The 26,918-nt window shown below is 42.3% G+C and overlaps 1 protein-coding gene across 4 annotated transcripts in view; it reads right to left on the bottom strand.

Moving 5' to 3' along the window:
* Positions 1-235: 235 nt before the first annotated feature.
* SGK1 (serum/glucocorticoid regulated kinase 1) overlaps positions 236-26,918 on the bottom strand; it is a 111,523-nt gene continuing 84,840 nt past the window's right edge. Inside the window, exons 1-12 of one of the 4 annotated variants that reach the window (XM_060167271.1) lie at positions 8,739-8,870; positions 5,815-5,890; positions 5,003-5,078; positions 4,483-4,587; positions 4,297-4,380; positions 4,065-4,196; positions 3,683-3,795; positions 3,210-3,333; positions 2,680-2,775; positions 2,030-2,185; positions 1,836-1,925; positions 236-1,452 (exon numbers count right to left, since the gene is read on the bottom strand). In XM_060167271.1, coding sequence (XP_060023254.1) covers positions 1,285-1,452; positions 1,836-1,925; positions 2,030-2,185; positions 2,680-2,775; positions 3,210-3,333; positions 3,683-3,795; positions 4,065-4,196; positions 4,297-4,380; positions 4,483-4,587; positions 5,003-5,078; positions 5,815-5,890; positions 8,739-8,772 — 1,254 coding nt within the window. In that variant the 5' untranslated portion in view covers positions 8,773-8,870 and the 3' untranslated portion in view covers positions 236-1,284. Of the gene's footprint in view, positions 1,453-1,835; positions 1,926-2,029; positions 2,186-2,679; positions 2,776-3,209; positions 3,334-3,682; positions 3,796-4,064; positions 4,197-4,296; positions 4,381-4,482; positions 4,588-5,002; positions 5,079-5,814; positions 5,891-6,019; positions 6,195-6,959; positions 7,143-8,738; positions 8,871-26,918 lie in introns of those variants that run through there. The other 3 variants (XM_060167269.1, XM_060167270.1, XM_060167272.1) reach the window with 3 other exon arrangements.

Raw genomic sequence — 26,918 nt, 5'->3', positions numbered from 1 at the left:
CTGGTCTGGGAACTAAGATCCTGCAAGTCATGCAATGCAGCCTCCCACCAAAGAAAAAAAAAATAATTGGCTTTAAGACCACCCTATTCTCTCTTAGAGTCAGAAGCTGATGCTATTGGAGGAAATCAAGCCACTGAGCTGTAAACTACAGCAGCCATTTCCCCGGTTTTAAATTTTAAACAGATCTGCTATTGCCCCCTTAACTGAAATTTACAAAATAACACACATGACACAATTTCTGCAAATATTTTTCAAGGTTTTATTGCAAACCAAAGTTGGTTTATCACACACAAAAAAAGGTGTGTGGTAGGGAGGGTGGGAAAGAATTGTACATTATTATAACCATGTTAATTACAGTACATTAAAATGGTGGTTTACATTACAAATAAGCCTGTAAGTTTAAATATACTAGTGTTATAACCCAATGTACAGACTTTCTTTATACAATACATATAATTATCAGGAATGCAAAAAAGAAACAAAAAACCCAAAAACATAAATAATGCCCATTTTACAGGTGATATTTTAAACAATGAAAACACCAGGCTCTGACTGACAACTGGGGCATTGGTCCATAAAAACCTTTTCTAAAAATAGAAATATTTGTAGCAGCAATGCTTCTTTAAGCATCTGGATACAAGTCATTGCAAGACCATTTTCGATAAATTTTAGTTATTAACTATATCTTACAAAAAAAACAGCCTACACATAAATTTATCTTCCAAATATGGAAGAAACAAACAATGTCCCACGTTGTAGTGTCCTGCAAGTGTCACATTGAGGCTTATAACTGAGTCCTTCTGTGAGCAAGCATACCACACTCATACGGCTGATCACACAGGAAAGTCCACAAGGAAAAACAGAACGGAAACACTCGGCAACAGGAAGAACTTTGGAGCTAACACGATCTCATCAGAAAAGGCACGTTTCATAAGATGCGTTATCACGGCCCGGACAGACCTTCAGAAGCTCCTTCTCCGAACAGCGTCCTCCTACGAATGAGACCACTGCATCTGCCTGGGGCGGCCCTCTACTGCTCATTTCAGAGATAGCACCACATTGGAAGGAAGGATAAAGGAAAACCTCACAAGCTCACTGAGGAGGATGTGCTCTTCGAAAAGCTTCCAGCAAACAGTGTGCAATAAGATTGCCAAGATGTGCAAGCTTCCAGGGATGTGCAAATTCTCTTTTAAGATGTCCTGTCAGCTGGCAGCTCTGCCAAAAGGCTAACTAAAACATTTCAAAAACGCCCGTAAAATCCTTCACAACCAACCCTAAGACCATTCAGAGGAAAGAGTCCACGGGAGGTGCGTAGGAAAAGCCCAGGAAGGCCTCGGCCGCTTCCTTGACGCTGGCTGTGAGGAGGATACTGTCGGGCGACCGACCGATGGAGTTGGGGACTGGCTCTTCGGTAAACTCGGGATCAAAGTGCCGCAGGTCGCTGGGTCCACTCTGATGCAGGAAGGGAAGAAAACAGTACTCGATGTCAAGAATTCACAATGGAGACAAGAAAGGGAAATTCTCATGCAGGCACCATATGGCAACCTCCACCATCAGCAACCATTTCAAGCACAAAACCCAAAGGCCACACAAAGTTTCAACTATGAGGACCATGCTTACTTTCCGTCTTTTGCTACCGTAATTTATAAAACGTGTGGAAAAATAACGTGAGTTTTGTTGGGACAAAAGTTCTACTTTCTTCTGTGGGTAAAATAATGGCTTACGAATGCCAATTTATTCCCTGAGGGCCCTTCCCCTTCCACCACTACCAACAGCAACTCTGACTTAAAGAAAGGCCCTCTGGGCCTGTGCACACTCATGAGAGAGATACTCACCACATTTGGGTTAAAAGGGGGAGTAATCTTCTTATTAATGAGATCATCCCAGTTAATTAGGGAGAAGAAGACGTGATTCTTAATCTCCATCTGTTGAGAAAGAAGCACGAATTTAGAAGAGTGAAATTCAAGAAGGGCGGCGAGGTCTAGGGCTCTACCCATGCAGCCCGGGAGGAGAGGAAAAAATGACTCACGAAGTCATCCTTGGCACCAAGCCTCTTTGTCCTGTCCTTCTGCAGGAGGCCCTCCAGGACGTGTCTTGCAGAATTTGTAATATTTGGCTTCAACTGGAGGGGTTTGTTCAGAATGTTGTCGTACATCTCAGCTGTGTTTCGGCTATAAAATGGAGGCTGAAAGAAGCAGGAAGATTACTTACTACTTAACTGGAAGTTTTGGAGAGCATCCATTACCAAGAAAGACTTAAACGTAATATATGAAGCTGGTTTGGACAAAGTTGATCACCTGATAGGTTTTCTTTGCCTTAGATTTTTAAGTGTCTACATTTTCCACCCTTATCAGGGGGTAGAGGTTAATAAGCCATGTTTTTCACTCTCACATAGGTTAAGTGTGGTCACACCTAGTAAAATGTGAACTTACAAAAGAAAAAATCCACTAGGTAACAGTTTACCCTAAAATACCTATAGCTTAACCAATATGCCCCTCTCATCAGCATTTGATAAGCAAACTGATAGAGGGCAAGATGTGACGATCAGGTCTGCAATGGGGCTTGTGTGCCCAGATAAGTCTGGATTTTTAAGACTAAGTCTAGATTTTTAAGACTACATTCTAGGGAGAAATGTATCCACCCAGGGCAATATTTCACGATTTTCAATGGGCTACTCACCAGGCCATAGAGCATCTCATATAAGACGGCCCCCAGACACCACCAGTCCACGGTCCTATCATAAGGCTGCTTATGAAGTACCTCAGGTGCAAGATACTGAAAGACAGACCAGGAAAAGAGAGTTTAGAGCCCGTGAAACTAGGCAATCCCAAGACCAGGCATGCACTTTGAAAGGGCTGAGAGACCCTGGGTCCACTTGGAGGATATATTTCTTTAAACTACTTCCTGATAAAACTGCTGGCTTTGAGGCTGACTGGCCACTTACATGTCCTGATGTTTTGAAAGCTATTGGGCCCTCCTCAGATATCTTACTTAGGGGTTTAGAACCTTTTATAGTGTGGACCTTACAAACAGCTCACTTTAATTAAAGCAACGTGAGGCCTTGGAATTTCTCATGCCTCCAACAGCCAGTGTATTTTACTTGCACTGAACTGGACTAAATCATCTCCGAAAACAGCTTGTTCTTTCAGTAGTTAAGAGTCACTGCAGTGATCCCTTCCTGGAGGGGTGTGGACCAGGAGTTCGCCTACCTCGGGTGTGCCGCAGAAGGTGGATGTCGTGCCATTGTGTTCAATGTTCTCCTTGCAGAGTCCAAAGTCAGTAAGGACAATGTGTCCCTGTGAATCCAGCAAAATATTCTCTGGCTTTAAGTCTCTGTAAAAAAAAAAAAAAAAAATAAGAAAGTAGTCGTATTAAGTTAATTTCACCGCATTAGCAATCCTCCGTAAAGATCACCACTAGGGCTATCGGAAGCACTTTACATTCACTGTAGTTGTGTTAGTGAACCTAAAAGGGGGTCCTTGTTCTGTTCATCTATTCTGGATGAGGCACAATCCTCATTGGCTAGTTCCCTCGTGGCAGGGAGTCAACAGATGGGTCACATGCTGGGGACCTGGTTTTAGGTGACCAAGTTGTGCCTAACAGATTATTTTAAGGCCCTGTCAAAGGCCGGGCTATGTCTCCTTTACACAAGGAAGGGAGCCTTAAGAGCCCTTCAGCTCACCTATAAACGATGTTCAGAGAGTGCAGGTAACCCAAGGCACTGGCTATTTCAGCAGCATAGAAGCGAGCCCGTGGTTCCAGGAAGCATCGCTCCCTCTGGAGATGGTAGAACAACTGTAGGAGATAAAACAGAGTTAGCCTGGGTTGCCAAAAACCCCGGACAATGCATTGGCTCTGTCTTGACATATATAGCTAAAGAGGACAATTGCAGGAAGTGGCCCTAAATAGTTTATAAGCCATCTGAACGCTGGCAGGTTAAAGGAAATACTAAATCTGGTAACTCTTCCCCCACTAATTATCTTTTAAAAACTTTCCTCTCAAATTAAAACAAAGCAGGCTATGCACGGGACAGCCAGGGGTCAGCTCCCATCCTCTCTGCTCACCTCTCCACCGTTAATGTAGTCTAGGACAAAGTACAGTTTGTCAGCCGTCTGGAAAGAGAAGTGAAGGCCCACCAGGAAAGGGTGTTTCACGTTCTTCAGGAGAACATTCCGCTCCGACATAATATGCTTTTCCTAGAAAAAGGACAATTAAGATTTAGTGGCAAATTTCAACGTGGCGCCAAGATGGCAAGGTAATGTCTACTGAATGTCTATCTCCAAGCCCATCTCATACCTCCTTCTTTTTCAGGATCGCTTTCTTTTGTAAAACTTTGACTGCATAGAATGCTTCTTCGGCTTTGTGTCTTGCCAGGAGAACCTGAAATTGAAATTAAAGATCATTTTCCTGTTCACATCCAGGGAGATGTAAAATGAGCATATGAAAGACTATAAATAATGAGAGCTTCAGATGTGAAATTACCTTTCCAAAACTGCCCTTCCCGATCACTTTCAAGAAGTGAAAGTCAGATGGTTTAGCATGAGGGTTGGATGATGGGCCCAGGTTAATTTGCTGAGAAGGACTCGGCTGGAAAATAAAAGGTTTTCTTTTAATATCCTTGCTTCAAAGGAAGATAGAGATTAATAAAGTATAGGCAATGCAAAAAGGTGGTACATCTGCAAATGACAGGGGCAGGTCCCCAGACATCTATAAACACATTCCAAACTCCTTTTCATCCATACATGCAAATATTTCAAATGAGAGTATGGAAACTGTATATAATCGTGTTGTTCTTAAGCAGATAACTTTTATGAAATATGTCTTTTAAAATACTCCACTGACTCATACTTAAGTGCTTACATCACTTGTTTGCCATGAACCAACGAGGCATTCCTGCCTTGATACTAACTCAAATGCTATTTTATAATTCATCAACATAGGAAAACTAACTGACTCATTTACAAGATTCTCCACTGGTGCATCACGAATAGAGAACACTTACTGGAGGAGAAGGGTTGGCATTCATGAGCTCAGGCTCCTGAGGTTGGGAGATTTTCAAAATGGACTGAACTTCAGGGCTGCAGAGAAGAAAGGAGCAACGTTGAACATCCTAACTCGCCACGTGAGGGCACACCAACACCAATAGTGAATTTCTGGCTCAACCTTTCCGGGGGATTCAGTATTTTAAAACACCCAAGTCAATTACTCAGTGAGAGAAAATAACAGCCAAAATGATAAACCCAGTTAAACACAGAAGGTTGTTCTTCAAGGAGAGAGGGGGTGAATTAGGCAAATATGAAAATTTTATCGGGACTTCCCTGGTGGCGCAGTGGTTAAGAATCCCCCTGCTAACGCAGGGGACACGGGTTCGAGCCCTGGTCCGGGAAGATCCCACTATGCCGCGGGAGCTACTGAGCCCGCGCGCCACAACTACTGAAGCCAGCGCGCCTAGAGTCCTTGTGCTCCGCAACAAGAGAAGCCGCCACAATGAGAAGCCCACGCACCGCAACAAAGAGTAACCCCCGCGCACCACAACTAGGCCTGGGCACAGCAACTAAGACCCAACGCAGCCAAAATTAAATACATTTATAAAAAAGAAAATTTTACCTTGCATTTCCAGAACAAGCCAAATCAGCAAATTAATTGTAATGCTTTAAATGTTTGAAATAATTAGAACTTAAAGAGAAAAGGGATCCCCACCCTCGGTAAGTCGTCGGCTTCCTGATCAATATATTGATGAGGATGTCTTTACCGCTGGTAAATGGAAACTTCCCTACTTAATTTTATTTCCCCACGTCGCCCCACCAAACTTACTGTTTGCATGCATAGGAGTTATTGGCAATCTTCTGAATAAAGTCGTTCAGGCCCATCCTTCTCTGTTTCATGAAAGCTGCGAATTAGAGGAGAAATGTTTAGACGGCTTTGTAACATCCGACGCCACACACACCAGTCTGATCCGCGACCTTCAAAGCTTTCCACTTGGCGTAACCTGGAAGTCCAGTCGTATTCCTACACTCACCGATGAGAATTGCTACCATGCCCCTCATCCTGGAGTAAGTGAGGGTGTCCCTAGCAGCCTCGGTTTTCACCGTCATCACCACAGAGAAAGAGCACGAGGACTTGTCAAGCCCGAGAGACCGGCTCAGCCAACACTGCGCTCCGGCCGCGCCGCCGGCTTTATATGCCTTGTGCCGCCGCGAGGGCGGGACCCACAAGACATGGAGGAGGCGGCGCTGCCCGGCCCCGTCGCGACCCCGCCCCCGGCTGCCGCGCGACTTGCCCGGCGGCAAAGCGGCCGGCGGCAGGCGGTTCCGCCCCCGGCAAGAGGGGCCAGCCCGGAGCGGGGGCGGGGGACGCGGGGGGCGCGGGGACCGCCCGGGCAGGGCCCGGCGCAGGGCAGTTGTCGGCCTCGCTCGGCTCCCGGGCCGGAGAGGGGGAAACCGCCGGCGGAGGGGGTGGGGAGGGAGGGAGCGGCCGGGGTAATTTTCCACCTTTCTCATTTATTCCGCCCTGCGAGGAAATCAGAGTCGCGGCACATCAGGAAATCAGAGCGCTTTCTGCCCGGTGCGAGGCGATCGGGGTGGCTCTGTGCCCGCTCTGGCTTCTCAAACTCTCCGCTCGGATTCACTCCCGGCCCCGGCGCCGACCCTGACACTCTCCCCTAATCCGCAAGGCAGCCTCCGCAGCCCTCGCCGGCCGGCCGCGCACCGCCAGCTGAGGTTATCTGTCGGGCGCAGGGCTGCAGCGCCGGGGGAGGGCGGCCCCGCACGCCCTTATCTCCGGCCCCAGCTTGGGGCCAGAGCGCCCGGCGCGTCCCCGGGTTCCCGCCGCCCTCCTACCCCTTCCCCATCTCTCCATCCTTGGTACTACCCCAAATACCCAGCCCCTCTCGCCCAATCCGAGCAACTAGTGGAGGAGTTGGTGAGACAAGCCCCCCGCGTGCCGGCAGTGGCGCTTACCCAGTCCGGTCAGCAAGAAGGACTCGCTCCGTTTCTGCGCCTCGGCCCTCTTTTTGTGCCGGGGCCGGAGCAGGGACTCGAGCCGGGCCCTGGCCAGCGCGCCCTGCATCTCCCCCATGGGCAGCGGCGGCCGGGCGCGCAGCGGGCGAGGGCGACCAGAGAACACTGACGTTTCCTTGAAGGAGCCGCCGTGACTCAGGCCGGGCAAGATTTCCTGCCCCGAGTCCCAAAACAAACAAATGGCCCTTGTGCACGGCCGAGCCGCTTCCGAAAACGCCTTTTTTGTGCTTTTGGCCCAAGCCAAGCAAGGCTGAAAAATCCCAGAACTTGGAAGAGGAGGAAGGAAGGAAAGAAAGAGGGAAGGGGGAGGGAGAGAGGTCAGGAATGTGGAGGGGAGGGGGCGGAAATAAAATTCGTCTCTGCACTAAAGGAAAAAAAAATCTGCATTTCACTTTTTTTTTCCCCCTAAAGTAATCTTTGGGAACATTCTGTCCTTTCCGCATGTAATTTTCCCCCTTGCCTTTTTAATCCCCGCCTTGCCAAAAACACGTGAGGAGGTGGCAAGTTAGGGGACAGACCTGGCGTGACCCTGGGGCGGTGCGGAGTCGGCATCCCAGGCCATCGTCGACTCCCGAGGTTCCCTCGCCCGCTCCCCGACCTGAAAACTCCACAAGGTCGCATCCCATTGTCTTCAAATCTCTTAGTTTGTGCTCGTCTTCCCTACCCCTCCTCCGGTTTAATTCAGGGCTGACCCCGCAGTCTTCTTACAGGTTTACCACCTCGATCTTTCCCTCAAGTCCCAGATAACTTGTGACTCGTTAACTCCTGAAAGATTAGCCGGGAGCCTCCTCCGCTCCAGAAAGTAAGGGAGGGAAGGAGGGAAGCTCTGCAGAGCAGCGGTGCGGTGCCTTCCAGTAACCCCGCCGCTGGGAGATGCCTGGGAGCTGCAGTCTGACCGCCGGTGGGGAGACTCGCGCCAGCGCCGGCGGGGAAGCCACGAGCACAACGACTGGGCCAGGAGCGGGGAGAGGGCTGCAAGTTACTAAGTTTGCAGGGCCGGGTACCTGGCGCTTGTCAGGGATGTCTGCGGTGCCTGCCCTGCCATGACCCCTTGCTGCCAACGGCCCTGCCATTTAAGGTTGCCTACTGGATCTGACACACTCCGAACTACTAACTGTCAAACCAAGAATACATGTGAAGCGGTTTTTCTTTGGTGCTGGGCAGCAATTTGTTTTGCAAACCAACCACCTTATTTGTCTTAACGTGATCTGTAGCCTCCACTGCTTTGCAGCAGCCTCAAACTGGCAGAAGAGAACACACATCCTCTCTGCTGGAGGCTGGCTGGGAAATTCTGCTCAGCACCCACTCATTAAGAAGCACTTACTATTCCCTGAAACTGACACTCCAACCCAAAGCAAGGTTTAGGAAACTCCAAGTCACAGTAACTGGCCCACTTCTGCTTCCTCTTTCACGGATTCTTCATATAACATGACTTTGTTATTGCCAGTACCCCCATATCCCATGCTCCACTTCAACTAGTCTAGGCCAGCCCTGCTCCCACCCGGTTCCTTCCCCTTTTGAGAAAGCAAAATTTTTGAAGAATGACCAGAAACACCAAACTGCACCAGGATTTCTGCCTGTTTGTTTTTTAAACATGAGATTAAGAAACCTCCAGCGACTCACCTCCTGTGCCCTCCCCATGCCAAGTAACCCCAAATCCTCTGAAGCATCTTTGTTTTACCCATTTCATCCAAATTATCTTAATAAAAGCAGACAAACCTTTCAAAGGGGATTTGATAGCCTCCTCTTTCATTCTTCAGGTTGTCTAGGATATGAAGGTTGGGGATTCCTTTCTGGAGGCTGGAGGTAGAGCTTAGTTATGGCTGGAGTAGCCTCCCTGCTATGTGCCTGATAGGACTGGAAGTTGAGATGATAAGGGAGCACGAGTCAGAGGCGGCTGTCCCAGCTCTGTTATGAACCCCACTTTATATAAAAGGCAATTTACATACAGGAAGGGAGCAAGCTGCAAAGTTCAACACTGGGCCGTTTATTCCCTTCGTTGCAACATCATCCAGAAAATTACAGTCATCAGTGCCCTGGGTTTATTACACCCCCAGCAAGACACACAAGAAATGTAACTTGACTGATTATCATCACAAATCAGTCCAGAAAAAATTCAAAACACATGCACAGAGTTCATTTTCTCAAAGAGGCTCTGCTCGCATTCCAGGAGGAACGTGGAATTTAAGTTAGAGGGCTCTAAGTGGAACAGAGAAGAGGCACAACCATATGATTTGTGGTTGGAACAGAAAAGTATCGTCTGCTGTGCTCCCTCCTCCCCCTACACTGATGTGCAGCCGTTGGAGACGGATGGTCTGCTAAACTTATCATTTAACGGAGAGAATCAAGTTGTTGAGACTGGCTTTTCTTCCAACCGGATACCTGATGGGTGGAGCAGGGGCCCCCTGTTCTGTCCCAGCAACCTACTAAGACTTCCGAACAGGAAGGTGACACACGGCGGCGGGTGTATGAGGTCGGGGGAGGTACGCGGGGGAACTGTGTGCGACGCGCGCCTAACTCTTCACAGGCTTTAGGTTGTCCTGTGGCTGCTATTCAAACGCTTGATCTGTTCTTCCTTCCTGTCGCCAGCCTCTTTCTTTGGTTCAGAGAGTGCTCCTACCGGGAGAAATCCGGCCCCTTCCCTCCTACACCCTGGTGGCCAAGTGGCCCGAGCTACGTCACCAGTATCTGCTTGTAAATACGAGCTAGAGGGCGCTCGCGTTCTCCGGGAGAACTACTCCCGAATGTATGATTTCCCCCACTTCTCTCCTGGGGTTTAATCAGTTCCAGATAATGCCTCCGCAATACCTTGTGAGGGCAAAGAAAATAGATAGACGGCTTGATATGAGATACGCTAATTAGTTCCCCACTCCCCCAAGCCAATCGTCTCATTTATTCCTCATACTGGGAAAACGCAATCAGACTCTCAAATGGGAATTATTCATCAAGATGTAATGTTTGCACTGAAACAAAACAGTGTCCAATGTATGTGTATTTTAATACGAAAATTATTTTAGCTTTTCAAATGGGAATTATTCACCAAGATGTAATGTTTGCACTGAAACAAAACAGTTTCCACTGTGTATTTTAATACGAAAACTATTTTAGCTTTCCTACTTAGTGATTAAGTAAAATTTTTCCTTAATGATGAACTATAAATACTACAACCTGAAAGCTTTACTAAGATATGATTCTTTCCGTTTAATTTAAAGGCGCAGAAAACAAATTCCTGGTACTTCTCAACATATTAGAGGAAATATTTTGAAAAATATAAGGACTTAACTTTTTTTTTTACTGTTAAAATATTTTCATGTCAATATAAAATGAGATCAGGATTTGACAAGCAAGTTTCAGAATATGAACATCGATTTCTAAAATGATTTATCTTTTCAGAAGCCTAAATATGAATGCATATAAATCTTAGGGATTTAAAAGAAATATCATGTTTTTTTTTCCCGCATTTTAATACATCTGCAATTGACAAACATGCAAAATAATTAAGTTCCCCTCTTGGGCTATTTCTTTAATGTGTCAGCTGTGTTAGTCTTCATTCCTTAGATAAAATGTCTTCCATTGATAACAGGGCAATATGATTATTTTGTATTGCTCAAACTGTCATAAATTCTATAACAATCCTGTGCTGCACCATTTAGGTTGCCATACTTATTGTTTTATTGGTGAATGCGTACGGAAATCTTTTTCCTGGAGCATCTCCAAAGATAGTACATAGAAATGCCAGAAAACATAATTATTACTCTAGAGAGCAACAAAATGGATCAGTTTTTGTTGAAGGTTGTCACCAAGTGCATTTTTTTTTACAGTATTCATCAAATACAAAATGATGATAAATGAGCTAATTCAGGATAACTGTTATAGATCAGTAACTAGCAATGGTGGTTAAATGTCTATCTATAGAACACAGGTTCTATAGTGACTATTACCTTCCCTATTCATAATTGTCAAAATCGACATGCATAAAAGAGTTAGGAATGTGATACAGCAGATAACTAAGAGAACGCATTATCTAGAATAATAGTGTTGAGTTATTAAAACCCACAAAACTACATGCTTTATTTACACAGGGCTTATTTTTTTCCCAAGGCAGTGATGTTGAATAAGCAAGACTATACACTATAAGAATCTTGGAATAGGGTTTTGTTAAATAATCTACGTGTAGCCGTCTACTCGGCAGACCTTATGTTGTCTTCTCTAACAGCATTTTTTCATTATTAAGGATTAAGCAATTATTGTTATTTTTCTTCTGAGTTGGACAGATGATAGGCAAAATTGTGAGGTAACAAAACTTACTTATAGGACCAGATTTATCTCCTTCAGTTAACCTTTCTTTGTCACTGAAGTTGACTCCTATGCCTCTCCCACTTCCCACCCATGGCAGTGACATACTCTCTGGTCCCCCAAACTCTGAAATATTGCCTCCCATCCTCCTTCCCACTAATGCTAACTGCCTCAAAGCCCTGCTGTCAGCTAATCATCACAGGAGGTATTGAACTGATACATCCTTCATTCCTTCCCTCCTTCCTTCCTGCCCCACTCCCTCCCCTCCCTTCCATTTATTCATTCGTGCAAGTATTTAACAAGCATTTATCAAGTAAGTACAGATATTAAGATCAAAGGACACAGATATGAGTAATCCCGTTATCTGACTTGACAGAAGCACTCATTCTAAGTAGGGAGACACACACGTAAATTATGATACAACACGATGAGTGTTAAAACAAAGGTCTGAGCAACCTGCCATAGAACAACAGAGAGGGGAATTTTCTACTGGGGAGAGGCAGCAGACTTGGAATTTTTTTTGTTTTAATATTTATTTTTTTATTTGGTTGCCCTGGGTCTTAGTTGTGACCGGCGGGCTCCTTAGTTGTGGCATGCGTGTGGGATCTGGTTCCATGACCAGGGATCAAACCTGGGCCCCCTGCATTGGGAGCATGGAGTCTTATCCACTGCACCACCAGGAAAGTCCCCAGACTTGGAATTGTTGAGGAAAGTCTCCACAAACAAAAGATATTTGGCCTGATCCTGGAAAGGCCAGCTAGGTACACAAAAGGGAAAGTCATTCTGGGCAGAGGGAATAGTATGGGCACCAAATTTTAAGGTGCTATGTAGTATCTCTGGCATAATTTGGAAATATGGTCCGTACTCAGACCTTACACACAAGCAAATGTACATGGCTCTCTTGCTGCTACTGCTGAAGTGGATAACAGCACTTTCAAGTGAAATAAAAAAGATCTTAGGGACTTCCCTGGTGGTCCGGTGGCTAAGACTCTGCGCTCCCAATGCAGGAGGCCTAGGTTTGATCCCTGGTCAGGGAACTAGATCCCACATGCCTCAACTAAGAAGTTAGCATGCCGCAACTAAAGATCCCGCATGCCACAACTAAGACCCGACACAGACATATAAATAAATAAATATTAAAAAAAAAATTCTTAGCTGACACAAATCTGCCTCTCCTCTCTTTCTCTCACTGCCCCCCACTCCAATAAATATGGAATTAATAATGTCTTAGAAAACATACCCGTTTGAAGGACTGCTGATTATTAGCCTGCATAGGCACCTCTGTGTCTGATACAGCTCTAGGCCCGGTGGAACTCATTCATTCATTCATCCACAGATTCTTCTAGAACTATGCATCAGACATTGCGCTAGATGCAGGAGATACAGTGGTAAACATGATCTCACCTGGTGAGAGGCAGGTGGGGAATTACCTACAAAGGTAGACTGAGCCCTATTGTGAAGAGATCTTAAAAACCACCAAGGAAAATCCCTTTTAAGAAGGAAAACATTCCAATGTGTTTTGAAAAGTTAATTCAAACCAAATGTGATCGATCACTCAGCTATCATTCCTTCAAAGGATATTTGCATTTTTTTACACTACCCCTACCTCATTGAAAATGAACAAATTTACACACACAAACACATAAAGAAATGTTGGAAGTTGGAATGGGGAAATTTATGTAGTTGGAAGGTAAAAGTTTAGACAAGCATAGTTATAACCCAGCATAGGGATTAGCAATCTGTCAGAAGTGATAACACCATGTTCTATGCCCATCCCTTCTGGAAAGTCAGGCCACAGGGAAGTTGGTGGTAGGATGAGGACATGGCTTTGTAGTAAATTTTTAATTTTAATCAGGGAATAAATTAAAGAAGGGAGGCCAGTGGCAGCTCTTGACATGGGAGGAATGGGAATCTAGAACAAACCAACGGGTCTATGTTGGGTTGAAAACTCACTGTATCCCCATCTTTATAACGCTGTCAATGTCTGACGTAGCATAATCCAATGAACAAGAAATAAAAATGGAAAATGACTGTCAATTAGAATACAGTATGAAGGGTAAGGAATAGCACATATTCGATAGCTTTGTATTTGGCTCTCAGGATTGACCTGGAAAATGACCTCCAAGGTATTTTCTGTATGATTATGAAAAATAATTCAGGAATAAATTGGACAATTTTTGAAATCAAAATTCAGTATTATCTGTGACTTTCTAAATTCAAGAGGACTATGGCTTTACTGAAAGCTTTATATTTTATTATTATTATTACTTTGGTGGTTTTTTTTTTTGAGCAGAGAAAGGTTTATTGCAAGGTCATGCAAGGAGACGAGGTGGCTCATGCCCTGAAAAGCCTTGAACTCCTGGAAGGGTTTCAGCAAAGCATTTTTAAAAGCCAGGTGGGGGGCGTGTGTCGCAGGGTAGGAGATGGTGCACAATTCTCTGATTGGCTGATGATGAGGGAACAGGGCGGTGTCACAGGGGTTAACTTTATCAGTCCTTACTGAAAGCCTTATATATTGTTGACATAGCTTTATTATTGGGCATTTATTGCTAGACATTTGCATTTTAAAAGGCCTTGGTTGATTAAAAAAATGAATTTGTAATGATAAAATGTCAGGTGTCGCAAGGATCAAGTCAGAGGGCTTTGGGCTTTACTCTCTTTTCTCTGTCCAGGATGAACCCTCATACACACCTACTTTCCCTGTGTGCCTCACAGCCCAGCTCAGAGTTCAGGCAGCACAGGGCTTGGAATTTCTTTGCAGGCCGAGTTCTTCTTGGGACACACATATTAAAGTTGTAACAGACATGAAAACAATATAAAGGGCTCTCTTTCACTCCAACTGTATTTACAAAGTGCCGATAGTAAATAAGGAACCTGGATTTCCGATGGACATCTTTTGCCAAACAAAAGTGAAACCCGAAAGCTTTCATTTGCTCAGGGTAAATAAATCTCTCTCCAGTCGACTCCATTTCTAACCCTATAATTAATTTAGCAAGAAGCAACAGAAGCTCAGGCCACCCTTATGGGCTGTTTCCTGTAAAGCCTGCCTACAAATTGCAGCAACGAAATAAGATAAATGTCATAGTAACTCGTAGTGGGAAAACCAGGTGGCTGGCAAAAGGTTGAATGGCATCATTTTTATGTAAAGCAACTTTTAAAAAAATGTTTATGTCACCTCCCACAACAAGCTCAGCAGTGACAGTAATGTGCTGAGGATAGAGATCTTTGCAGTACACTTAAGTCAGCTACAACCGAGGCTCATTACCTGTGAGAACTTAGACAAGGTATTCTCTAAATCTTTATCTCTTAATCCGTATAATGGGGATACTAATACTTAATGTAAATTGCGAAGAAAAGTAATTGAAATTAAGAATTTAAAGTGCTGACTCAAGTTGGAATCTCACATAGAAAATATGACATATCTTAAAAAAAAAAAGAAGAAGAAAAAAGAAAATATAATGTGTCTATGTTCCTTACCCCACTCCACACATACCACAGCCACAAACAGAACACATCATGTAATGCAAAGGGCTCCAACAAATCAAAATAATACCGGTTATGTGCTGTGTTTAAAGAGCAGAAACAGTGTGGGCCACTTAATCTGCTGGGTCAAGGTCAGACTAGTTGGATGGGAATTCCTTTAAAGGCCTGAAAAGATGATCCTCTTCGTTTTTTCAAATTCCCCCCTCCTCTCTTGGTCTCCACACAGACAATGTTCCAGAACAGGCAGTAAAGACCTAAATGCCATGATAATAGAATAAGTGCTTGTTTACCAAGTGTTTGAAGTAAAAGTTAAATTTAAGGTGAAAAAGCAGAAAGTAAGGCAAAAGCTAAACCAGAGGAGTTTTTAATTGTTCAAGGTGGATGGAAAATAATAGAATGTAAATATGGGCCTGTTGAGAGGGCAGAATCATTGAAAGCAGGTCAGAGAAAGCCAGCAGCACAGAAGATGCTTGTTCTAGGACGTTTAGCTTATCCTTCAGTTACAGAAAGAGGTACAAGCACCAACTGATGGTGGCCTGTTGTTTTTAATCCTTCAGGCCTCCACAGAGCACCTTTTTTGTGCCGGACACCGTGCTAAGTCCTGGGTCTAACAAGGATGCCCAAGACGGACAGCGTTGCTAAACTCAGGGAGGGCAAAGTCTGAATTTATTTTGTTAAATTGAACAGCGCTTTCCCAAAAGCAAAGGTAAGCTTACAGATATTTCTACTTTTCCTAAGGCCCTGCTATGCCTTAATGCCATTAAAATACAGACTTGGGCATGTTGAACCCTTTAGATTATTCATTTCTCAAGTGAATGTGCTAGAAGTTCTCTTGCAGCTCTAATATTGATTCTACAGTTCTGTGATATCTGGGAAAAGATAAATCTAAAAAGGAACTTCTGAATGCCCAGAAGCCCCTCATGTGACTTCCTAATTCAGCTAATGCTTTGCATGCCTCTCCCCTCCCTCCATTGTCAGGGACTTTGTGCTACTATTTTAAATCTCAGGTGACTCCCTGGACCTTGAGTTCCCTGAAGACCAGATAACACAAACAATTCAGGTTTCTCTCCTGCCTAACAGTCTCCAATCAAACATCACTTACACAGTGTCACTTATTCTGTTTCCGTTACTTGCATATTAGTTTTATTAGCTGACTTTCTGAGTGTTTGTTGTTTGTCTCCCCCAACTAATAAGTAGTCTCTGTGAGCCAGGGATAGTACCTATTTTTCCTTTTTTTTTTTTTGCGGTATGCGGGCCTCTCACTGTTGTGGCCTCTCCCGTTGCGGAGCACAGGCTCCGGAGGCGCAGGCTCAGCGGCCATGGCTCACGGGCCCAGCCGCTCCGCGGCATTGGGATCTTCCTGGACCGGGGCACGAACCCGTGTCCCCTGCATCGGCAGGCGGACTCTCAACCACTGCGCCACTGGGGAAGCCCGATAGTAGTACCTATCTTGTTCTCCAGAGTATCCCTGGTGCCCCAAAGAGTACCTGATCCGTAGAAAATGCTTAATACATGAAATGGTTTAATAATACGCCCCTTATATATTGTTGGGCATAAGATTTGTTCTCAACCAAATTTAGTTTTTTTTTCCCTTCACCAAATAATCAAGGGTATGTTTCCCTAGCAGTCACTTGACACCTCACTGTAAAACGCAAGACAAAATCAAACCAAACAACCCCCCACTCAGGCTTAACTATTATATTACATATTATATTATGCTACTCAGTTGCTTCAGAAAATTGAGGGACTAGATATTATACATGAGGTACATGAAGATTTTGAAATCAAGGCTTTGGGTCCAATGGGATCATTAAACAAGCATATTGAATAACCATTTTTTGAGAGAACTAAAGTAGATGCCCTTTTCTACAGACAACATTCAATGGATAGTTCGTCAAGTCCAGAGAATCAAACCATTGGGAGGGTAGCCATCTAGGTTTTCATCTGCCCAGGCTGGGAAAATGTCCATTTAGCCTCTTGTTCCAAGGACCACAGATGAATCTTCCAACGAGTCAGAAAAATGTATCCTCCTTTTACTTTCCTTACATTGCCCCTCAAATTCTCCTTTGCCCCCAAATTCTTTGCTGTCTATAAAGATAGAATTTACAAATGAGAGTCCCATTAGGTTTCATGATACTTTACTTCTGTTTTCATCTAAAAGCCTTCTGATCTGTTCCTGTTATGAGCCTCCCCAGTATTTTTAGGGGCTGTACTGATCATGTTCGTGAGCCTTGACAGTTGACTAAGAACTGTTCTTTAAAGAAAGTGAAAACAAGCATAGGCCGGTCAGAGAGGCAGTCTGGTGCTCTCAGGGTCTCTTCCTGGCCTTCTATGATTGCCCTGCATAATCTCTAAAAGCAGAGGTACCCTCGGTAGATGATGGTAGCAAAATGTCACACTGTCTCTGCAGATATGTAGGAATAAAGGGAGGGAAAATCCTCTTCATTAATGATACCGCATGAATTTGGTGTATAGAAAAGAATGCCGTCATAACCTGTTTGACTTTTGTCACTCAATCAACTTTCTCCAGCAGCTCCAGAACCTCACTTCCAGCCTGAGAACATGGAAGATGACACAGCCACCTCACAGAATCCTTTCTTTCTATCTTGTAGTCATATATATAAAGTTTTTCCATAACTTTCATATTGCCAGAAAACCTGAATGAACATTTAGTCCAAAACCCTTCTACACTATATCTTTGTAAAATATCCTTCTCTACGCAATGATGAGGTCTTGATAAAAGGGCCCCTAGTGTGCAGTGCCACCCTGGACAAAGGAGTTTTAAAGCCATAGCAGAATGACCACCATGTTGTCAGAAGCGTCAAGAGCCACTGGCCATGCGCAAGTGGTGCAGATGCTTAGTACCAAGTCGGTGGGTAAATTGCATTGTCATACCTCTGTGATTATATGCAAGCACAAATGTTAGTTCTCCAGAGAAAGAGAACCAATAGTATATGGGCAGAGAGAGAGAGAGGGAGAGAGGGAGGTTGATTTTCAGTAATTAGCTCACAAGATTATGGAGGCTGTCAAATCCAAAATCTGCAGCTCTGCAGGGTGGGTCAGCAGGCTGAAGACTCAGGGAATAGCAGTTCAAGCCCGAAGGCTCTCTGCTGGCTGCAGAATTCCTCCTTGCTTGGGGGGGCGGGGGGGCGGGGGGTGGGGATGGTGGGGTGGTGTGTGTGTGTGTCAGTTTTTGTTTTATTAAGGCTTTCAGCTGATTGGGTGAGACCCACCAGCATTGTGGATGACAATCTGATTTACTCAAAGCCCGCTGATTTAAATGTTAATCTCACACAAGAAATACTCTCACAGAAACATCTAGAAGTGTTTGACCACATATCTGGAAACCATGGCCCAGTCAAATTGATACATAAAATTAACTATCACAAGACCAGTCCTTGTCAATTTGGACCCATATGCATCTCCTTAAATCTCACTTAATCTCCATAAAAGGACAATGACAAGGTCATACTTCCACCTAAAATGATACAACTATCCTGCTTACAACCAAAAACCTACTAATACTCTCCCTAGAAGAGGGTGCAAAGTCCTTGCAGGAGGTCTACGGTTCTTCTTGCCCATGAATTATTATTATATACATTTATTTTATTTTATATATTATTATATAAATAAATAAATATTATTATTTAATTATATATATTAATTTTATTATTATAGATATTATTATTATTATAATCCCATGCCTCCTTCCAAGCAAAATGAGCAACCAGGTGCACTCCTCTTAAGTTCTGCACACAGAGCGGATTTTCCTTCACTACTGGCCTCCAGCTATGTCCCAGAAAGGGGGTATCATATTGCAGCTGTCCACTTCTGTGATCATATCAGAGAACTCAGTGATTATATCAGTAACTCTGTGGTGTCATCCGTCACATGAGGGTATGACACACAGCTTCATCTCACACAAGAGATAGGAAAATGCAAGAACCCGCAGACTTGATACTAAGCACTTGCATTTTTATTTCCTGAGGATTCTACATCTTCATTTGCTTTTTTCTTAGTGCTTGGTAGATTTGGGTATGTTTCTTTATTTTTAGGACATTCCTGGCTGGCTTTAATATTTGGGTTCTGTCGTTTTCTAGTCCTCCCACTCTCTTTTTAGCTGATAATTTGCAACCTATTCTTAGTAACCCAATGAAAGTTAGTCACTGCCATCAGTTTACCAAGCCAAACTTCAAAGAAAGATTACTGTGAAGCGCTAACTACACTATCTGATATCCACTTGATATATTTGAAAATATTGTGTAAAAGTACGGAAGGCATTGTCTTGACACTAGACAATTTTTGTGTGAAATTCAGAGGGTCACCTAAAGCACATTTCATATTTCACACAGTGGCACCATAACTTGGCAACAATAAGAAGTAGCCAAATACCCCAGATATCAGGATATGACACCTTAGGACTTCTGATGCCTAAAAAAGCCCTGACTTGTATTTTTTTTTTTTTTTTCGATATGCGGGCCTCTCACTGTTGTGGCCTCTCCCGTTGCGGAGCACAGGCTCCGGACGCGCAGGCTCAGCGGCCATGGCTCACGGGCCCAGCCGCTCCGCGGCATGTGGGATCTTCGCGGATGGGGGCACGAACCCGTGTCCCCTGCATCGGCAGGTGGACTCTCAACCACTGCGCCACCAGGGAAGCCCTCTCCTACTTATTTTTATATCTCAGCTTAAAACCCTAAGATGAAAATTAAAAGCTTCGATCTTTTGCTCAGATGACACATTTCAGTGAGAGATGTTTATTCTAGACTAGTTAATAAGAGTAAATTTATTTTTGTTTTTATTATTATTTCCTTGATCAGAACTTCTATGATTAGCCATTAGAGCCTAATTTTCTAAAAGCATATGGTCATCCCATCAGTCGTTTTTGATAGTACTATTTGTTTCTGAGATGGGATTATAGAATCCTTTTAACAAGATTAGTTGTCACACACACACATACACACACACACACACACAAACTGATGGTTTGGTCAGAAGTTTCAGATATATTAACTACTTCTGTTATTTATTTTTCTATTTTGTTTCATAATCACCATTTCACAAAAAATATAAGTGACAGCTAAAAGAATAAAAATAAGCTTTTTTTAAGACCACAAGAAAATTACAGAGAAGAAACTAAACAGATGTGAACAAAAGATAGGAATCATGAATAATACCTCCCTTTCTACACTAAATAAATATGGTCACTTAGAGAAGTTACTATAATGTTATTTGTTTATAAAACTCTGTTTAAAATTGCCTTGTATCCTATCCTCATTTAGAGCAAATGAATATTCCGAAGAAATAAGACTATTACTATCGTTAGTATCTACAATGATTCTATTTCACAATTCACAAACTATTGCTTAAAAATCTAAAACCTTAGAATACAAACATAGATCATCATGAGAGACCTATCTGAAATTCATTCTTCAAATCATGTTGTTTATATCTCTTTTAATGTACAAACGTAAATCCAGTTTAGCAAGTTCTATTTAACAAGTCTTGAGTTTACCTTTTAAAAGAAAAAGCATTTTATTTTTTCTCTTTACCACCTTGTAAATACTGTACTTTTATATCTACAACCTGCTCTCATAAGCATCACTGATGGCCCATTGCCTTCTGACTTTTCCTTTAATAATAGGAACAAATAACCAAAGAGCAGAAAGGAGTACATAGTTTCTGTCTAAGCCCCACTTGCCACTCTTCTCTGCATCCTTCTTTCTGTCTCTTTCCACTTTCCATATTCTTTTCTTAGGACTGTCATTATTTAAGATCATCAGTTTCTGTAAGGTTGACAGGGACTTTGTAAAATTCCCCCAAGACAAGACTGCTATTCCTTTTCCATCTCTTTTCTTAAAACAGTATAGAGGGTTAGACCTAATATTACACACATTGTGTATATATATACATTATATATAATACACATTGTATACCATTTTAATATTATTAAAATATTAATATTTAAAAAATACTAGAAAGTACATTTACATAAAGATGTCAGAGAGGAACAAATACACCAGCCATAGCTAAAGTACTTCCAGGAATAATAGTAAAAGTTTCTAACACAAGTAGTCTTGTCAGAACATGGTGCTGCTGGATCTAACATTGTCTTTCCTATAAGAGCCAATTATTTTTCCTCACAGAGCAATTCTTTCTGATTTTCACAGCCTGCTTTCTGATCATTTATCTCACAACGAGACTGGGTGAGGGCATGTGTTTGGACCATTGTAGACCCATTGCCATTTCCAAAAATAACCCAACCACCACTCACTTTAGTTCTACTGTATTTTTGTGTCATGTGTGCAAAGGACAGGAGAGTTCACAGCCAGCACACTAAAAGCTCCTTTTCTCTTTGTTTTAAAGTTTGAAACTATTGTATATATATGAAAGTTGGAGTTTTTATTTGAACAGCACTGACAGCCTCATTTCATGCTGTTCATATTATTGTGAACAGATTCTATTGATGTTAAAAGGATCTTAGGGACTGTGAACATCCCTACAGTATTCCTGATAAACATTTATTGAGCTATCACTTTAATTTCTCACTGGACTCACCTCTACTTCCAGGGCTATCTCTACCATTGTCAACCAGCATCAATCAGTAAGGTTCTTTCTTAGACTGTGTTCAAATATCCTCATGAACGTTTTATGAGGAATGGTTCTCCTGCATGTTCTAAAGCCAGGCACTTCAGTGATGCTAAGGACATACCGCTAAGCAGAAATGAACATGTTCCTCTTTGTAACTTCCACAGTTTAGGGCATCTATTATAATAGCCAACACTGAATGATTATACTAAGTGGCAGACACTGTGTTTTAGTGCTTTTTATGCAATTTCTCAATTAACCCTCATAATGACTCTATGAAAAGCTGTTACAATACCCTTATACATTCTTAAGATTTGAGGCTTAAAGAGGTAAACGTTGGTTGTGTGATGCCACATAGCTAGTAATGGCAAAAACAGAATGCACAATGACCTACTGTATAGCAGAAGGAACAATACTCAATATTATGTAATAATCTATAAGGGAAAAGAATCTGAAAAAGAATGTATATATATAAAACTGAATGGCTGTGCTATATAACTGAAACTTACATATTGTAAGTTACATATTGTAAATCAACTATACTTCGATAAAAAAAAATTAAAAAACCCAACAGAATGAAAGTGTAGGTTTTTCTGATACCAAAAGCTTTGCTTTTAACAATTAAAATAATCTGCCTCTCTATCTGTTTTAAAAACCAATCGTTTAAAAACATATCTGTAGGCAGCAATCATGATTTTAACTTGTATTTAGACTACTTTATTCAAAGTTCACCTGTGTCTGTCCAGTTTGTTTACCTAAGCTTTCCAGGGAGAAAACTGTTGCTTCCTTGTCCATAGAACCTAGCAGAGTGCAGGGCAGAAAGAGATACACTATATCTAATTTCTGTAAAACAAACCTTGTATCTACCTTAATTTCCTCCTCTTCCCAACTGCCTCACCCAATGGCAAGATCACAAGTCAGTTGGAATCTCCTCCTTCACTTACTGCTATTTCCCCAAACACTTGTGTCCACATTCAAGCTACTTTCATGACAAAGCTCCCCTGTTACCTTTTTGAAGCTGTAGAAAGAGAACCAGAAGAGTTTCCAGGAGATGTGACTTTTCAGCTCTGTGTCTTAGAATTTATGACTAAATATTTAGCTCTGGGCAAAGCACTTAACTTCCTTTAAGTGTCCTCAGGGTTAACACCCATTTAGTTAATCCCTCAGGGCTTGATTGGAAAGATCAGATGAGATTAGGTATGGGTGAACAATTTGAAAACTCAAGTGTGTTATGTAATTTAATACCTATAAGAACAGTGCAGCTGAACTATTAATGTAAAATTTTCCTCTAAGTGCCAAAATTTTAATCAGTGGAAAGAGCTGATTGCCACGTGCTTCTGAGGAAAAAAGGTCAGAGTTCTCCGAGATACACTGTTCATTGAAGTCTATTCCAAAGGCCCCAGCCCACCCTAAACCATTTTTTTTTCTAAATCCTTTTGCATTTTCTTTTTGTTGTCAATTTACACCTTCATAGAATAAAGGAGTTTCAGAGTAAGAAAGAATCTTAGAATCAATTGACTTCAATCAACTCTCACTTTACCAATGAGTTTGCTCGGGGCTCCCTGCCCTAAATTTTTTGTTTTTTTTTAATCTTAAAAAGTATTTATTGAGATCTCTCTGTAAGTGAATCAAGTGGGTGTAAAGTGGCATAAACACAGCATTGAAAATCAGCTAAACCCCATTATAAAAATAAATTACAAAAAAAACAAAGGCAGTGAAAGAGAGAGAAATTCTTGCAAAATTCGTTCAGGGGCTGTGATGCAACCTGGATTGACCACATCTAGACCCACAGCTGGATGAGACCTAAGGCTGGACACTCTTGGGGCTGAGAGGATTGGTGAGGTTGGGTGAGCAAATGCAAACCCATTCCATGGGTCCCAAATCTCCAGGTTCAGGGGAATCTTCCAAGAGCTAAAACATGCATGGGAAACCCGGAGGATGGTACACCATGTGATTGGGAAAGGTTTCTAAAACGCACCTTCTCTATTCATCTCCTGGTGATTCACTGCTGCCTAAATTTTAATTCTATTCTCAACTCTGGGCATCCTGGATTCACACAAACCTCCCTGTCGCTAGGCTCCAACCCATCCATCCCACCCCTCCCTTCCTAATCCGTCACTCTCTATCCTGCATCCACCCCTCTCTGTGGGCCATTTCATCCCAGGGAAAGCCCGTTTTCATGTCATTGGCCCATTCTCCTTATTACATACAATTTTAAAGTTGTAAATAATTTTTCTTCAAATTTTGTAGACTGCGTTTATATTTGACCAGATAAAATATTTCTGATATTAAGGCAACGATCTAAAACCCTTTTTTCAAATGATACAAATGAACTTCTAGAAATAGACCCACAGACATAAAAAACAAACTTATGGGGTTTCCCTGGTGGTGCAGTGGTTAAGAATTCGCCTGCTAATGCAGGGGACATGGGTTTGAGCTCTGGTCAGGGAAATAAGATCCCGAATGCCAATCAGCGAGGCCAAAAAAAAAAAAAAAAAAAAAAAGAATGCTGGGGAATCAGAAAAATAAAATTGTGAAAAAACTGCTAGTTTAGCTTTGAGTCAAACAGCAGAAATAACGAGTAATTTTGGTCATAATCAAGAGGAAGAGAAAGTTGTGAGTTTAACAAAGGGAGAAACAGACTTTGCTCCGACTGTAAAACTTACCTGACACAATGCGAGGGAGAGGGAGGGGGCTCCTCTGCGCTGAGCTGGATGAGTCTATAGTCACACGTTTACACATTCACACACTAGGCAGCAGGACCATCATGAGGATTGGAATTGATAATGTTTTGCTATCAAACTTAACTGCTAGATGCGTGTGACTCTAACTTTAAACAGAAAAGTTTTGAAATGACATTTTGCTACTCGCTGGAATAAACAACCCGTCCTTGAACTGGGAACCCTCTAAGCCATTGTAAATGGTTAAAGTCATGCAAAACTAAGTGCGTTTCTGCTTTATGGACCATTGCTTAAGAATGCAATATTTTATCTAAATGAATAGGGGATGTCTAAGGTTCTTTCCAGTGTGAGGGTTTTATGTCCAGCCATATGTTTACTTTCAGGAAGCTTATCAGTGCTGTGTATGGGGACCCAGATAACAGAAGACAGTGAATGATGAGCTTCTTGGTTCAGAGAGAAGAAAAAAACAAAACGAAACAAAAAAACAAGTTATGGGTTCAGAAAAGTATGAAATAGTAAGAGTAATGACAAAATAAAATGTATTCTTCTTTCAACCCATAGATTGTAGACCTTATATCTGGCGGGGAGATGAGTGTTCAGGTTTGTACAAATGACATAATTCTTTCTCCAAGTAAAAAGAGCTGTCATAAATTGACCACTAACTATATGCTAGACAGAGTTCTAAGTACCTTTACCTGAATTATCTCCTTTAGCCCCCACAAAACTGTAATCTATTATAATATTCTATTTTTGCACGTGAAAGAAATGGAAGCACAGAAAGGTGAAATCATTCCTGCAAAGTCACACAGGTAATAAGCATTGAACTTGGTGGCAAACTCAGGCGGCCTTACTCAAGAGCTCATAGCACTAATCACAGCAGAAAGTAAAGTGTTGAGCAGTTTCCTGCTGCTCCATGCGTGGCTCACTGGGAAGCATGGCCAGATGGTCTGCTGGTCAGCACTGATGTGAGTCCAGTTGGCTGAAAGAGATGTGGTTCAGGAAACTGAGGATGATTGTGGCTTCCTGATCTAAGATGAAGGGAATAAATACCAAGTTTGATTTGGAAAGCTTTGAGCGGCAGAAGTAGGGGAAATCAGAAGCAGCCAGGAGCATGCCCCTGTTTTCTCCAAAGCCTACCTCCATCTCTGATCCCATGGGTGGCATTATGTGATATTTGGAATTTCACACTGTGGGCAAGGTGGCTTTCATTACTGAGATAGCTACCTTTTTTAGTTAAGACCTGAGTAATGAGGTCAGTCTACTTAAGAGATCTTCTTATATCCACAGATTTTTACCAAATGGTTTATCTCTAATAGCAAGAGGCAAAGTCTACACTGGCCAACAAGTATCAGATGGAAAGTTTCTGTGTAAGCAGATTGTGTTTAACTTTTCTCACATTTCTTTTTGTTGGCAGGGTGAGGGGGTTAGACAATTCCATATCTTAAGGAATGAAGCAACAGTTTTCTGGATATTAAATAGGAGAGTGTTTTGCTTTTTAAGAATAAAAATCTAGAAGTTATATTTTCTCCACTTTGAAAGATCTATGGAATGAAGTCCTCCCTCTCCTTATATTAATGCAATGATCGAATTTTATGTATTCTCTGAAACACTGAAATATTTCTGTAGTCCGTATGTTTTCAAACTATGCATCTTTTCATTTCTACATTTGGTACAAAAATTACTGCTCCCATATAAATATGAATATACCTCTTGATATTGATTTCTACATCCCCAGAAATTTGGGCTGAATTTTACAATGTGATGAATCATTAAAAAATATAGGGCTTCCCTGGTGGCGCAGTGGTTGAGAGTCCGCCTGCCGATGCAGGGGATACGGGTTCGTGCCCCGGTCCGGGAAGATCCCACATGCTGCGGAGCGGCTGGGCCCGTGAGCCATGGCCGCTGAGCCTGTGTGTCCGGAGCGTGTGCTCCGCAATGGGAGAGGCCACAGCAGTGAGAGGCCTGCGTACTGCAAAATAAATAAATAAATAAATAAATAAATAAATAAATATATATATATATATATATATATATATATATATATATATATATATAAAGAAATAATGATAATCCTGAAAATATAAGGGAAAAGTTAGTTTTCTTTCTGGAAAAAATTTGCACAATAATGAATCTTCCTCTTTAATTTTTGCTTGAAAGAAATCTAGACATTTTGAACATCCCAAGGGTAGAATTGCATTTTGTTCAAAGGTGACTTCAAGTAAGAGCCCAGGGAGAACATCAAGGAGGTACATTTTCCTACCAGGCAAAACAGGTGCCCAGTTAAAACCATGGCCCTTGCAAAAGAAACCTTATTGTTTAACTGCTTCATTATCTGACTTCCTCTAAGTAAATACCATTATCTGTGTTGCCAATAATAGTACCTGGAAAAACACACATTCTGAAAGTGTGAGGAAACTCATCCTACCTTGAAATTCTCATTTAAGAGGATGTTACAGGCTACGGAAGGACTAGCAATTGAAAAACAAAGGTGGGCCAAAACAAACAAATCAGGTTTTAAGGCCTAAAAACAAAGATAATAGGAAAGAGCCTAAACTTTTGCAGCCTGTTTGCTTTTGTCAGAACAAATGCTGGGAATGCACAAGACAGTCAAGTCCAATGAAAAAAAGTGTGGGTGGGAGGATTATGGATGGTTAATTTTCCATTTCTTTCCTATGGTGAACATATGCTACTTTCATATTATATTTTAAAAAAAAGCTTTTAAAAAATTACTTTTGTTTCTCCAACTACCATATCTGCATATGGCAACTGAGCACACCAGCCCCATCCTCTGGTAGTCAGGCAAAAAGATAATGGGTATGAAAATCTAGGCAATCTCACCAGATTTCAGGGTGAG

Source organism: Lagenorhynchus albirostris, chromosome 12 (assembly GCF_949774975.1).
Source record: "Lagenorhynchus albirostris chromosome 12, mLagAlb1.1, whole genome shotgun sequence".
Taxonomy (NCBI): Eukaryota; Metazoa; Chordata; class Mammalia; order Artiodactyla; family Delphinidae; genus Lagenorhynchus; species Lagenorhynchus albirostris.
Note: the sequence above shows the minus strand (reverse complement) of the source record. Positions and strands in the feature narration are given on the sequence as shown.